We start from the raw sequence: 16,326 nt of genomic DNA on the forward strand, positions 1-16,326 counted from the left end.
GATACATTTTGATGAATGACGAAATGTACGTCTAATTGGACGCGAGATTAGCAGCTGATTTATACTCTGCATTCGTCATTGTGCTGCTATGAAAGAAGGTTAGCATTAGAATTGAAAATGAAAAAAGAAAAAGAAATGCTATAGACGCAATTATACACAAACCTGAACATTTTTTGTTAACACATTACCGTGCATGTCACCAGTGGAGGGCAATATGTTAATTAATAAAGTATATTAGAAGCAAAATTATGACTGTAAGTTGTGTCAAGTTCAAGTTCTGCACAATATACGATGTAATACAGTTCGTTTTTCCGGCCCGGCCCGACCCTTGGAGCTATTCAATCTCTTCTACCGGGGGAATATATTGCACTCTTCAACCTGAAGAACAATCGATTTCATAGGAAGCGGCGTTATTTCAAAGATTTAATCTGTTTGTATGGTACAGTACAGTACAGTACAGTACAGAGATAGAGTGCAAGCAGCAAAACGAAGACCAAAAAAAAAGGAAAGCACATCGCTGAGAGTTAAATCCGATACAGATAGAACTCAACCGTTTTCCACGGTATAGCATTCCTAACTGGCGAAAAACGGCGGCGGTAGCGAGAGTGCAAGAAATCGATTGTTTGAAGAAGCAATCAAATTTCAATGAGTGATAGATGGGATTTGGAGTTTCGTATGCCTTCTTCCATCCGCGCTAGTGACTCCGCACAAGCAGAATATGTTCCCCACCAGAATGTCCATTATGGGGGAGAAATCGTTATTACGAATTTCCAACATTCAACTTGAAAACCTTCCGCTACACATGCCGGGGAACATGCTTCCGCATGCAGTATCACATCCGAGTAGATGTAGTGTGTGAGCGAATAAACTGCGAAAGTTAATCCTGAACATCGAGTTCTTGCATCGTTTTTCCGAGGAACAAGTTCTTGGACCGCTGTTTTCGGTTACAAACTTCCATCATTAGCACATTCACTTTTGGCTCACTCCCTCTTTGTGATGGAAACGTGATGGAAAATTTTCTTCGTCGAATAAAATCAATATTCAGTGACGACTTCGCTCAATTACAAGGTGGCTTTCCTTCAACAGGTGTGAAAAAGAAGTCGCTAATTAACCTAGTTAAAAATGATTATCCGCAAAGGCATACCCTAATGCAGGTGGCATCATTGTGTGACACAGAAAAAAGAGTAACACATCATTGCGTTACGTTACATCATACGAAACCCATCATTGTTTACCAACGCAATGAACCAAATTTTCACATAAACGCATCCGCGTCATATTTCGGCACGGCTAGTTTCACCCACATGATTGAGGTTTGAACTGGCAAGTACGAACAGCCTAACATATAAAACGAAAGCCTCCTACTGCTGTTAACCCTAGTTGAACACCGAAAACTGCGCTCGAGAGACGGACGACGAATCGATCTGAGCAAATATTGGGCACGGTCGTCCTCTCGTTCCGGGAGTGTCACTGCGAAGAACGGAGAACTGTCGAAAAAAAAGCTAGCCTTATAAATTATGAACCCTTGCTATTATTGCCGGCTAAGTAAGTTAGGAAAATTCCTTTTCCATGCTGTATTCGGTTTGATCCAGTCACCTTCGCCGCACCACCGACACAGTCCGCTGTGGGTAAGCAGTGGTGTAAGATGTGCCTAAGGGAGTGTGCATTGATGATGAACGCAAATGAAGGAGGGAGAGAAAAGAACGAAATTTTCAACTACAAAAATTGGCAATTGAGAAGCATGATAATGGAAATAAAATAACAATTTTCTTACGTAAACGCTAGGCGATCCCCAAAGGTGCGGAAAAAATGTACAAACCATACGAAGGGAGGGGGTTGTAAAAATGTATCGACTGCGACGAGGAAGTCTGTAAGTGGGTCGGCATGATTCAATATTTGCGGAAATGATACTACTCAAGGGGAAAGAGGAAATGCAAGCCTTACCAGTTAGATAAATGTTTACAAAAATTATGATGATGATATTTAATGGTACTTTTGAATTTTTTCATCGTTTGCACGATAGTCGAGTAGTTTTCCGTTGGAAAAACGAGTGTTCTGTTAAATTTATTGTAAACATCCTTACTCTAAACGATATTTCCATCGTTGTTTTCAATTTGTCGTATCATCTTGCTATCTATTTATTTTAATTATTGAATCAGCTTTACTGCTACTATTGATAAATGCTTCTGTTAATTACTTCTACTGTTTTTCCTAAAATAAAATATCCGTATAATCTTACTCGTTATTCAATTTCTTCGATACCGACTGGCAAATAACATTATTAAAATAGTATGTTCCTCAATATAACTGACCTAGTTAGCAGAAAACATGTGCCTCTTTACACTCAAAGTTCAAGCAAAGCAATCACCGAATGCTTCCTACACGAATGGAACTCGTCCTGGTTTTTGGACCACATGCTGCTTGGGTGGGAAATATAAAATATAATCGAATCACTATTGACAAAAGATTGTTTGAGCAAAGAATGTTCAATCAATGTCGAGCTGAATAAATCTATTCAAGCGTATCATCTGGGGGATAACTGGGAAATTCAAAATCGATGCAATGAAATCTGACTTGACTGGTTAATTTCGTGCGGATTGCTTTCCATGCAATCAATTCAATTTGAGGCAAATTCGAACCACTTGGTGACTAATTGAATGAAATCAATTGTTTATCGTTCTTGACAAAAAATACGGATGAGAAAATGAATGACCAATTTTTCGTGTTAATTAGTTAGTTTGGTATTAAACCTGGTGTTCCACAGGGAAGCAATTTGGGACCATTACTTATCCTCATATATTTTAATAACGTGCGTCCCAACTGATGATTTGAAAATATTTCTTATTGTTCGATCCATGTCAGTCCTCACATAGAGCAGCTACAAAATTTTGTTAAGCGATTTGCTGATTGGTGTCGTACGAACAATTCTTCTATAAGCGTCTCCAAATGCTCTGCCAGCACGCGTAGAAGCAAAACTCCGCTCATATAGAATCGAAGGCTCTCTTTTTTCAACGTGTTATATGTGCCAATGTGTGCCAAGACTTTGCAGTTGAAACGGATTCTAAATTCATCTTCCAATACTTCCATTTCAGTATAATATCAAAAACAAACCAGAATCTGTGTGTGTTTTTATTTTAAATTTTATTAGAGGCGGAATCTGTGTGAATCGTTCCATTCTTAATACGGCTTCTGTTGTTTTGAGCCCTTATAGCGTACCCGAGCAGGAGCGAAAAGCAAAATCAAATATCAAAATGCGTTATTGGAAATCGAATAATTCATATCAAAATTTGGTCTCGTTTTGGCTGACATAGTTGTTAAAATAACAAAAAAAATTTGCTCCTTCAAGGCCAAAAGAATAACTACTTGTGTTCTACTACTTTGAATAACAAAGGAATAACATGACCGTATTCAGAGTTTAGAATAACATATTTTAGTATTAATAAGGCATTGAATAACAAATGTAGTAGCATATGAGATATTAAAAAATCATTTTTTAAAATATTTATAATCCAAAAATTTCTTCAATCATTAAAAAAAATTTATGAAATATTTCGAATGTCATTTTAAGGTTAAAATAAGATATGATAACAAAATCAGTTATTAAACTCATTTTACAATCACTATTCTAAATATCTACACAATAACAAAATGTGTTATCAATGTACTCCACAACTCCACATCTATTCAATAACAAAATATAGCATTATAACACAGTTTTATATTGTTTTTATATTATTTTGCTCTTTGCTCCTGCTCGGGTAGATATCAAGAAGCGGGGCCGTCCATAGGAGGTTGAATAGGCACGCAAAGAGATTGCTTCCATGGTCGGATCGGGTAAATCTTCCACTATCCCCTCTTATATTTCAAATTATTTTCTTCATTTTCAAAGGAATTCTAAAAAAACAGTTTTAATTAAATTTGAAAACTAAACTTGCGATTTTCTGTCAATAAGCAAAATTTTATCACGAAAATTCCAATTCCAACAAATTTTTGACTTCTTACCACAGGGTGTTATTCCATTATTTAGATTCCAGCTACTACCACGAAAATATGAAAGATGTTGAACGGTAACAGCTTTGCCAATAATGAATGGATTTTTATGGTTTGGATACCGATTAACAGAACAGATTATTAGTAGCAATTATGTGGTTTCTACTATAATATTCCTTTCAATGAGTGAAAATTAACGACAAATTTCAAAGTCAAATATCCCTATACATTTTCTTCGTGATCGCCTTGCTTCACAGGCAGGGACGACAGTTACACACAACATCTGTTTATCGATTGTTTTATTTTTAGAAAAAAAAGTGACAAAACCGCCTCGTCCCAATAGGTCGAAGATTCTTTACGACGTTCAGACTTAAACTAATTTGATATCTGTGCTTGGGAAGAAAACGAGAAAAACTGAAAAGTCTTCTCATTCCAACAAGATTTCTTAGGACCGCGATAAACCTAGTCACAATTTGATGTCCTAAAAGTAAAGAGTTATTAAAATGTAAGCGACCAACCCTAGGTTAGGGTTAGGGTCAGGGTTAGTGCTAGGGCTAGGGCTAGGGCTAGGGCTAGGGCTAGGGCTAGGGCTAGGGCTAGGGCTAGGGCTAGGGCTAGGGCTAGGGCTAGGGCTAGGGCTAGGGCTAGGGCTAGGGCTAGGGCTAGGGCTAGGGCTAGGGCTAGGGCTAGGGCTAGGGCTAGGGCTAGGGCTAGGGCTAGGGCTAGGGCTAGGGCTAGGGCTAGGGCTAGGGCTAGGGCTAGGGCTAGGGCTAGGGCTAGGGCTAGGGCTAGGGCTAGGGCTAGGGCTAGGGCTAGGGCTAGGGCTAGGGCTAGGGCTAGGGCTAGGGCTAGGGCTAGGGCTAGGGCTAGGGCTAGGGCTAGGGCTAGGGCTAGGGCTAGGGCTAGGGCTAGGGCTAGGGCTAGGGCTAGGGCTAGGGCTAGGGCTAGGGCTAGGGCTAGGGCTAGGGCTAGGGCTAGGGCTAGGGCTAGGGCTAGGGCTAGGGCTAGGGCTAGGGCTAGGGCTAGGGCTAGGGCTAGGGCTAGGGCTAGGGCTAGGGCTAGGGCTAGGGCTAGGGCTAGGGCTAGGGCTAGGGCTAGGGCTAGGGCTAGGGCTAGGGCTAGGGCTAGGGCTAGGGCTAGGGCTAGGGCTAGGGCTAGGGCTAGGGCTAGGGCTAGGGCTAGGGCTAGGGCTAGGGCTAGGGCTAGGGCTAGGGCTAGGGCTAGGGCTAGGGCTAGGGCTAGGGCTAGGGCTAGGGCTACGGCTAGGGCTAGGGCTAGGGCTTTTTTCCCATTGTCCGAATTTCCGTGTCTGTGTCGTTTTAGAAGCGTTAACTCCACAAATGGGGAATAAGGTTGCCGGTAAGATAGAACTCGTTCGGACGGAACGGAACAGGATTGGACAGCGTCAAAACAAGCTTGATTTTCAAAATCGTTTTCAGTAATAATGCAGTCAAATTGTCGTTTATTAACGTGTTATTTGGATTTTTCTTTAGACTTGTTTTCGTCTCAAATTCTTAACTTCCTAAAACCGCTCAAAGTGCAGACAATGCTGATTTGCTGCTGACTAAAATACAAACAGAATTTTAAAAGTCAATTCAGTTAACAAAGTCAACAGCTATACTGTCAAAAAGCTAATATGCCAATAGGACGACGATTTGTTGTGAATGCCAGCTTGCATATTTCTAGGATTACCTAGCAATCTACTTACTGAACAGAGTTTTCAAAGCCTTATCCAAGAGCGCTTATGATCAGTAGAACGCGAAATTATTAAAATAAGTTTTCGAAGATATTTCTATTATGAACTCTGCCAGCTTAAATGAATTCAGCAGAAACCGTCCAGTTACCAACGAACGAAAAATATTAAATATTTTGGTGTTGCAAAATTGCATATTTGCCTACAAACTAAAAAAAAGTTCCCCAGCCAAGTCGTTCAATCAGGAAGGAACGTTGAACTGTATAAGTGACTGGGCATCTTAGTGAGGATGTCAAAATCCACTTGAAAAGCCAATTTCTATTGTGTCATGATCCCTCTAGATAAAGCCAGACAAATGTTTTATCTTAAATTTACGATGGTAAATTTCTCATATTCATCAATATGCTGAAGCTTAAAAGGTTTTACGAAAAAACGCTATCAAACCCTTAGATTTTTTCCTGTTGACATAAAGTGCTCCATTTAACTTCCATTGCCAGATAAATCTGATTAAGATGAGTTTCAAGATTTCAGTTACCCAACCAGATCAGAATGAAAGACGGAAACGGTTGAGAACTTTGCTAGCTTCTCGATTTGACTTTTAACTCCACCAAGTACAGTTTGGCCGGCGAACAACGTAGCTGTTTTGATAAGATAAAAACGCAACAGAGAAAAATATTATGACAGATATGAATTGAACGTTTGCTTGCTAGAAGAAAAAAACGCGTACGACGAAGAATGCGGACAGCGAAAAATAGGCAGCCAAAGAGCACCTGTGCAGGTCGTCGGTCATCTGCGTAGGAAAAACATATTTCCCCCGCATCCACCAACCGAGTCCTCCAATCAAAACGAACGCGGATCTTTTGAATTCTCGGAAGCTCGAATGAAAAATAGACCCGGTTAAACGGGACCGGGCAGATAAGGGAGCGGAAAAATAAAGCTCTTTTAAAACGAATTAGGTGCCCACCCCACCTCCCGCGCTCGGAGGCAACAACAGCAAACCGGAGCGACACCGGAGAAAAACAACATTTCCACTTACCTTAACCAGTGACGTTTCGTGACAGACGTGTGGCAGCACACGGCGTCGTATTGATCGGCGAACCACACCACCAGAATGATGTAGAAGGCGGTTGTGGTATCGTTGAAGAACTCTGACATAATAGCTTCCATACCTGAAACGAGAAGAAAAAAAAAACAAATTTTTAGATTTATTTTCGCAATGATTGAGAGCGAATAAATGGAACACCCCAAACTGTTGGAAGCCTTGCACGAAAATTGGACCGTAAGTGAGCTATAGAAATAACTTAATGTAATGAAATTCACATTAAAAGAAGCTTTAAGAAGGCAAACATTGAAAAATCAGCTCCAGCGCACGTACCATATGGATGCGACCTAGATAAACTTTTACCAAAGACATCCAATACCGTAATCGTATAAAAAAAATAATCTCCAACGTACACGAACAGTCCATTTTTATTCATCAGACTAATTTGAGACGATGTCAGCCACCCAGCGGGAAATAATTTATGTTTTCGTCAAAGTGGATATCCGACATACATATTTGCTCTTCCACGAAGGTTCTCCTGTGCGCCACGGCGTCGCCGGCCCCCTTCGCCGTTGTTCGTCCGTTGCCAATAAGGATGCCACCGACGACCGCTTGACGACGTACATACATAAATACACAGTGCAGTGCCCATCCGCTTGCCGCTTCCGTTATCTCAAACCGAGGTACATGATACTTTCGGCCGAAGCTGTCGAAAGGAAGCGAAATTCCGTTCCTTCAAATCCAGACCCTTTTCGAATGGGATTTTTCTCGCATTGGACATGAGGCGCGCGCTGCTGGCACCAAGCGACGCTCGCTCGGAAGCTAGAAGGGGCCAATTTCCTCCTGTCAGGTCGGGAGGTCGGATGAATTTGCGGGAAAACGAAAAGGACACACTGTTTTAGTTACGGCTTAAAATTGTTACCCACTGTGCTCTCTCGGTGCTGCGTGAACGTGTCCGTTCTGTTTCCAAGAGGATTGTGTCTCTGCCGTTTCTTCCCCTTCCCCGCACTCAACTCCCGGTGCGGTGCGGTGGTGGATCGATTGTTAGTTCGACCATCATCAGTGCGAGTGCGATGCGGATCTATGTCCTTGGTATCGGGTCGTCGTCGTCGTCGTCGCTATTGCCTCCCCGCTGCGCCTATGCTCTACCGTCAGGGGGCGTCGTGAGCCGACTGTATCCTTAAATTGAACGTCTATTTATTTACATCAGCTATCTGCTGTCTTCGGCTTGTGCGGCACGGGGGCCGATCGCAATAGTGGCGATTGTTCCAATTGTTAATAAGTTCATCATGGCACTAGAATTTTACCGTTTGATTATATGAATCTTGATAAGGAACCCGGAATCATCGTCTTTTATGGCAAACCCGGCATCAGACTACTCGAAACAGTGTATATGGATGTAAAGATTCGTTCTCTAAAATTAGCTTTCTGTAATGTGTCATATTTAAAGTACAAATAAAGTACAAATTTAATCAAAATCCGATATAGAACCAATCCAAGTTCGGTCCAAATCCTTAAAATCAAATCAAATTCAATCCTTCGAAAAAAATCTTGCAAACAAACAAAGCGCTTGCAAATCCTGTCCGAAACCAATTCGAACTTATTCCAAATTTAATCCGAATACAATTTAATATCCAATCTGAGTCCGAACCAAATCAAATAATAATCCAATCCAAACCAAAAACAAAGTCGGTCCACATCCAATCCAAGTCCGATTCAATTAGAATCCAAACCCAAACCAAATCCAATCTAAGTCCAATCTGAGTTGAATTCAATCGAAATTTGAGCGAAATCCAATCGAAACCAATGCAAATCCATGAAATTAAATCTAAAACGCATGCAAATGTAATTCAAAACTGGAATCAAATCTAAACCCAGTTAGAATCTAATCAAAATTGGAATAAAATTCAATCTAAAAACAATCCAAATCCAATAGAATTCAAATTCAATCTAAATCCAACGCAATTAAAATTCAATCCAAATCCAATTGAAATCTAATCCGAATCTGATTTGAATCGAATCCAAATCCAGTCCAAATCCAATCAAAATCCGGTCCGAATCCATTTCAAACCCAATCCAATTTTAATCCAAAACCGATCAAAATTCAATCAAAATCCTATTGAAATCTAATCCAATCCAAAACCAAGCATAATCCAGTCTGAAACCAATTCAAATCCAATCGAAATATGATCCAAATGCAAGCCAAATTAAATCCAGTCCAAAATCAATCTAATCCAAATACGATTCAAATCCAATCTAAATCCAACACAAATCCGATCGACTTCAATCCAAATCAAGTCAAAACCGAGTCCGAATCCACTTAACCCGATCTGATCCAATCCCAACCAAAACCAAATCAGACTCCGTTCCAAATCCCATCCAAAACCAATTCAAATCGTTAAAATCAAATTGAACCCATGCCAAATCCAATACAAATTCAACGTGAATCCAATCCAAATTCAATGAAAACTCGATAACTATCTAAACCAAACTTAATCCGAATCCAATTTAATTCTAGTCCGGATCCAAACCAAATCAAACTAATTCAAACCAAAAATCTAATTAAAATCCAATGCAAATCTAATTTAAATCTAATCCAAACCCAATCCGCATCCAATCTAAATCCAGCTTAAATCCAATCCAGTTCAAACCAAATTCGATCAAAATTAAATTGAAATGAACATTAAACCACTTGGAAATGTAACCCGAATCCAATTCGAGACGAATCGAAATCCAAGCGAAATCCAGTCTAAATCTAGTTAAAATCTGATCCGAATCCGATTCAAATCTAATCCAAATCCAATTCATATCCAGTTCAAATCCAATCCAAATTCTGTCCAAATCCAATTCAAATCCAACCCAAATCCGATCAATTCCAACCAAATTCGAACCAAAACTAATCTCAACCCTTGAAATCAAATCAAAACAGCATGCAAATCCAATCCAAAACCAATTCAAAATAATACAAATTGGGTGCACTGAGACAGATTTTTTGGGTCGTGGTTTTTGGATAAAAATGGGATCGAATGGGTATTCAGGAACGATTGTGTTTATTTAGCGTAATTCGTTGATATTCTATCTGGCCATAACACGTATTGTCCATCTGCATGATATTTTTGTAGAAACGGGATCAAAATTTTCTTCAAACATTCGTTTGGTGCATCTTAATTAATAGCCAAACCAGAGAGCTTGTTGTTGAAGAAACGAGAAAGAGAACGATGTCCTTCTGCGTCCATAATTTTGGCTGGTCTACCACTACCTTGCTTACGAATAGTTGTTAGGCATCTTAGGAAATGGTAAAGAGTTGAAGCCGCTTTTGCTTTTTAAACGTTGTACCGTATACTTTTTGCCGAGACTTCTGTTGCACTTCGTAGAAGTGTACAATGCGTTCCCAAAATGCTTCTTGTTCCGGCGCCATTTTTAGCAAAACTGGGCAAGCATAAACAAAACAAAAAATATATCTACTCTCATTTCTCTCTGAGCTCGTTTGTTGTTGAGCATAAGGGCCGTGAAAAAATTTCAAAATTTTAGTTGTCACCCGTTCAACCAAATCAAACCAAATCCAATCAAATCAATATTAAACTGCTTGTAAATGCAACCCGAATCCGTTCCGGAACAAATCGAAATCCAGTCCAAATCCAACTAAAATCCGATCCAAATTCAATCCAAATTAAATTCAAATCAAATCCAAATCCAATTCAAATCCAACCCAAAATCCAACCCGAAATCCAACTCAAATCCCATCAATTTCAATCAAAATTTGATCCAAAACTAATTTAAATCCTTGAATCAAAATCAAATCAAAGCCGCATAGAAATCTAATCCAGAACCAATTCGAAACAAATACGGATCCAACTTAAATCCACTCCAAGCCAAATTCAATCCAGATCCAGATCCAAGTCCGATTCAAAACCAATCCAAATCCAACCACAATCGAGTCCAAAGCCAATTAATCCGATCCGATTCAATTCCAACTCAAAAAAAATCTGTAACACAAAACTATATCCCATCCAAATCCAATCCGAAATCAATCCAAATTGGATTTGAATTTAATCCAAAACCAATCCAAAATCAATCAAAATCCGATTTCAATCCAATCCAATCCAAACTCAATCAGAATACAATCTAAATTTCGTCTAATCCATCCCAAATCATATCCAATTTCGATCCCAATCCAACCTAAAGCAGATTATATCCAATCGAAATTCGATCCTAAACTAATCCAAATCCTTGAAATCAAATCTAAGCCGCATACAAAACTAATCCAAAACCAATTCGAAACAAATACAAATCCAATCCGGATCCAAAGCGGTGCAGCTAAAAGTAGTCAGTAGGATTGGTGCACCAGCCCCGTACCTGTCCTGTACTCTAATAGCCGACTGTAAAGTCTTTCGATAAATAAGGGTCTAGTCGTAAAAAGACGTTTTTTTACAGATCCAATTTAAATGCACTCCAAGCCAATTACAATCCAGATCCAATTCAAATGTAATCCAAATCCGACTCAAAACCAATCCAACTCCAACCACAATCGAGTCCAAAGCCAAATAATCTGATCCAAAAAAATCGAAAAAAATTCATGAAAACAAATCTAAATCCCGTCCAAATCCAATCCGAAATCAATGAACATCCGACACGAATCTAATCCAAAACAAATCCAAAACCAAACCAAAATCAATCAAAATCCGATTTCAATCTTATTCAAAATCAATCAGAATCCAATATAAATTTAGTCTAATCCATCCGAAATCCAATCCAATTTCAATCCAAATCCAACCCAAAGCCGATTATAACCAATAAAAATTCGAACCAAACTAATCCAAACCCTTGAAACCAAATCTAAACCGCATGCAAATCCAATCCGAAACGAATCCAATTTCAACCCAAATCTAATCAAAATCCAATCCAACTTCAATCCAAGTCCAATAAAAACTTAATCCAAAACCAATTCAATTCAAATCCAATCCACGTCTAATTCAAATTCAATCCAAATCTGAATTTGGATACAAGCCTTGTGAATACAGAATTTTGGTTCGAATCCGGTTATAATTTGCTCCCATCATAGTTTGGTTCAAACCGGCTCAACTCCATCAATGGGTATGAGCCGTAAACTGGGTACAGCAATCAGAACCTGTCACAAAAGATGATCATTAAGACTGTCGTAGTGGCCTTTTAACTCATTGCATGCAAAAGATCTTTATCATCCCTTAAATGGTCGTAACTTTAATAACTTTCAATATTTTGTCACCAAATTTGAGAACCCTTGCGAAAATCTTTTCTATTTTCGTAATCCCTACAGTTCGTGGCCATATGGCACATGGTTCTGGAGTTATTCCGGTGTTCCTTGTGGGACCGCGACAAGGCTTTTTTAGATAATGTTGTCAAAATTATGAAATCAGTTTGAAACGTGTGGATTTTTTAAAACAAATCATCACTTGTAGACTGTAGTTGACATAACGCTGGTCAACGCCACCTACAAGGAACTCTCCCACATGCTGTTTGCCGGCTGTCATGGATAGTACAAGGTTGTGTAGGAAATTTAATCATTTCAAAGCAGCATACGATACAGTCGATCGAGACCAGCTATGGCAGATAATGCACGAACACGGTTTTCCGGATAAACTGACCGGACTGATCAGAGCTACATTGGATTGAATGGTGTATTTCGTGCGTGTTTAGGGGACGCTCTCGAGTCCCTTTTCTGACATGGCGACGGTTGAGATAAGGTGACAGCTTATATCCTGCATGCTGTTCAACATTGCTCTTGAGGGGTGATCCGACAAGCGAGCATCGAAATGAGAGGCACAATTTTCGACGAGGAGAGTCAACTCCTAGACTTTGCAGATGACTTTGATGTCATAGCCAGGAACTTTGTGACGGCGGAAGCAATCGCCAGATTGAATGCGGAGTCTAGGAGAATTGGGCTAAAAATAAATGCGTCGAAGACCAAATACGGAAGAGACTCAAAGGAAACAAACGCATGCCTTCCACGGACGGTAACCATTAACGGCGACGAACTAGAAGTGGTAGGTGAATTCGTGTATTTGGGATCGCTGGTGCCTGCAGACAACAACACTAATAAGGAGACCCAGTGGAGCATTCAAATGGAAAATCAGGCCTACTTTGCGCTTCGCAAAACACTACGACCAAGAAACATACATCGCCATACGAAGCTGACAATGTACAAAATTCTTATCAAGCCGGTAGTTTTTTATGGAATTGAAGCTGTGATGCTGCCCACCGAGGACATACGTTCCCTTGCTGTGTTGGAGCGGAAGGTGCTGCGACCGGTGGATAATTGGCGGATTACAAACTGAAAGCGGAGAGCGGCGGAGGCACTTGAATCAGAGATTCAGAGAGATTCCCATCGTGCGTCTGGCGAAAGTCAGTAGGCTACTGTGGTGCGGACACGTCCTAAGGATGCAGGACGACAGTGTGACGCAAATAGTTCTCGTCAACAACCGCACCGGCACCAGGTCGAAATTGATTTACGACTTCTGAAACGACTGGGAAATTGACCAACCCGGTTCTATGCTGCAGACAACGGCGACGATAACCACAGTTTTAAAAAATGGAAGCTCAAGGACAATAACTTCAATTCCTGGTAATGATAAACATCATACGAGGGGCTCAAATTCTTTGCAATCAGGATCAAAAGTTGTCACTTTTTCGGCTACGTTGCAACTAATTCACAGCAGGCTTCAAAATGTCTTACCGATGCATCTATTTCAATCATCGTTATCATTCCTCAACGTCACATTCGTCATTTATCCCTCGTACACCGGGGTTCGACCTGCGGCGTTCAGCTGTTTCTAATCCAAAACTCGAACTGTCTCGGAACCAATGACACAAGCGCTGGCGATTATCTCCGGAGCCCGGATGACAATTCATTGTGCCGTGGCGTAGTAGCTGGATTTCGTCGTCGTCGTCGTTGTCGTCGCTGAACCGGGCGGCATATCGATTGTACAGCACTTGTGCCGACGCTGCTGTCCATCTTCTGCCCATGCTATCGAACCTAAGCTAGCAAAGCCCCTGCCATCCACCCAGGACACTAGCGCAGCACTGCGTTCTGCCTGCCAGTGTGCAAATAACGGCATCACCGCACCGGTTCGGTGCAGAAAAACCTCGACACCTCGACTTTGCTGGCCGCCAGCATCGCCGCAGCCGCCGCCGACGGTTACCACCCGAATATGTTTACTCATTTCGATGCGAACCCAGTATGGGGTTAATTTCTTGTTTATTCTGCTTCGCTTGATTATTAAATGAATTAATTTATTTCCATTTTACTCCGAACAGTTTTTCCGATCGGTTGCCCCAAAGCGAACCGGATCGATCCGTTTACATTTTTAGAAGCTTTACTGGGGTGCTTTTTAGGGTTCGCTGTCGTTAGTCGGGGCATGTGGGTTGGAAATTTGAGTAATGTTAGAGAACAATTTTTTTCTGCTGTACTAAACCGCAAACCGTAGTCGAAAAAAAAACTCGTGCTGGTGGGAGTTCGTTGGAACTCGAAACACTTGTCGTTATCATCGGAAATGTATCCTCTGCTAAGAGCAGCAGCATCATAATTTTATTGTGCGAGATTTTGTCGTTTCGCAACAATGGCAAAGATGTTCAAAAGTTATGACCCCGAACTTTTTTTTTGTTCCCTCACCAACGCTCAATAACTCTAGCTAAGACTCTGAAGAACATGTAAACAGTAAAAAATATTTTAGGATTGCAGCCAAACAATACTAGTAATGGATCGAAACTGTTTTGGCAGTTAAAGAAGCTCTTAATTGATTTGAATACATTGCCACACTGGAGCAAAAAATGCATAGTTCAGATTGATATAATCAAAATTAACAGCGATGTGCATCACACAACTAGCAAATTAATTGAATTGTTTCGCTGATAACTCGATGTCATCAGTTGTCTGTCAGATTCCTAAAATCTGGATAGAAACTATGACTCCAACTCCAACCCGACTATAGGAACCGTGGAAAACAAATGCGAAGCAGTATATTTATCGCGTTTTTTTATCCACGCCAACATGGTAGGTACAACCCACCATCGATAGCTAGACAAGCGTCACGATGGTCATCAGTATCAATATAGAAATTAAATTTTTCCGCGGTGTCCATCCATCCATCCATCCATCGAGAGAATAGCTGCAAGCCGATGATACCCATTTCCAGTTCCACAGCAATGAAGCAGCATGGGAGGAATCAAAACACCAGCAGAAAAAAAACCGCTTGGTGATAAACAATATTGCGCAGCAAAAAAAAAGACGTCAACAATATGTGTATATGATTAATTTGTTTAATTAAATTCAATATCCGTGCATGTACGGTTCGTTTCCGCTGGTGGTGGAATAAAAAGTGTTCCGTGCCATCCGCTGTTTCCTCCCCTTCTGCTTGCAGCGACGCAAGAGCCCTCATTCGCCCAGTCATCATCAATCAGTCGGTGAGAAAATGATAATCATATTAACACGCTCAGCAGGGTGCTACCTGAGCGCGTGATACGATTGAAGTGTTGACCACTGGTCATTTTTTAGCAATGTTTGTTTGAATTATTTAATTCAGCAATTCTACTCGGTAGAGAGCGAGCAAGCTAGAAGGAAAGGATTTAAATTGTGATATCACTTTTTGTTTGCCTTTTTTTTCTGATCAGAAAACGAAAGCCGAATATCCTTTCTGTCTGCTTGCAATTCGTGAATTTGAATTTGATTTGCCAATTGATTTTTTTATGCCAATTGATTACCGATAACCATGCGTATACATTTACTTATGCACGATGGAGACGCGATGTACGTTACGCTAATAGAAATAGAAATTTGAACATTCACCTTTTAATTTTTAAGACTATCAGCACCAAAAGTGGCAGGCACTGCCCATGGTCTCATAGTTGACGTAACAACCCTCATCACCGATGTTGAAAAAACGCGTTTAAATTGATTTTAGCTAAATAACCGTACCTGTTAACATTTTTAATTAAATAATCTGTCATTTCAAGAAAGATTTTTGACAAGAAATGGACCGGAAAGGTTTGGTAATTATTATTATTTTAGTTTTTTTTAGCAAAAAAACACTTGCGCCAGTTTGAACGAATAAACAATCCTTTTAATGAATGTTTATTCTCATAGTTTGGCGTAAAACTCTCACAGCAAGTAATAGCAGAATTTCGCGTAGCAATCAAAACGTCAGGTTTTTATTTCGGAGAGTGAAATTGATTTTGGTTTCTTAGGTCAGTTGAGTATTTAGTGCAAGATTACTATGTTAGAATTGTAGCTCAAATTTTCTTGACTTTTCAAATTCTTCTTAATATTTATTATAATCTTCTTATTATTTAATAATGTTTTTATCGCAATCTCATTCAAATTATGTTTGCTTCGTTTACAATTTTAAGTTTATCTTAGTTTGTCTTAAGAAATACTCAGTTTTACTCGAGTATACTGTCGGTTTTATTCCAATCTAAATGTGTAAAATTAGGCTTGTACTGTTGAGCCTACTAGAAATTTTCGGTATTTCTTTTATATTCAGTTGTGCTATTTTGTTCCCCTTTTGGAGTAATTTTTATATTATTTGAAAATCATTTTTGCAACCATTTTATAATGTTTGTTATTTGT

At 40.0% G+C, this 16,326-nt stretch overlaps 1 protein-coding gene across 1 annotated transcript in view; it reads right to left on the minus strand.

Annotated features, from left to right (window-relative positions):
• The window catches only part of LOC128734794 (uncharacterized), a 197,616-nt gene that overhangs the window by 70,043 nt on the left and 111,247 nt on the right, over positions 1 to 16,326 (minus strand). Inside the window, exon 8 of the mRNA XM_053829145.1 lies at positions 6,720 to 6,852. Coding sequence (XP_053685120.1) covers positions 6,720 to 6,852 — 133 coding nt within the window. The remainder of the gene's footprint in view (positions 1 to 6,719; positions 6,853 to 16,326) is intronic.

The sequence above is a fragment of the Sabethes cyaneus genome, chromosome 2, assembly GCF_943734655.1.
Source record: "Sabethes cyaneus chromosome 2, idSabCyanKW18_F2, whole genome shotgun sequence".
Taxonomy (NCBI): Eukaryota; Metazoa; Arthropoda; class Insecta; order Diptera; family Culicidae; genus Sabethes; species Sabethes cyaneus.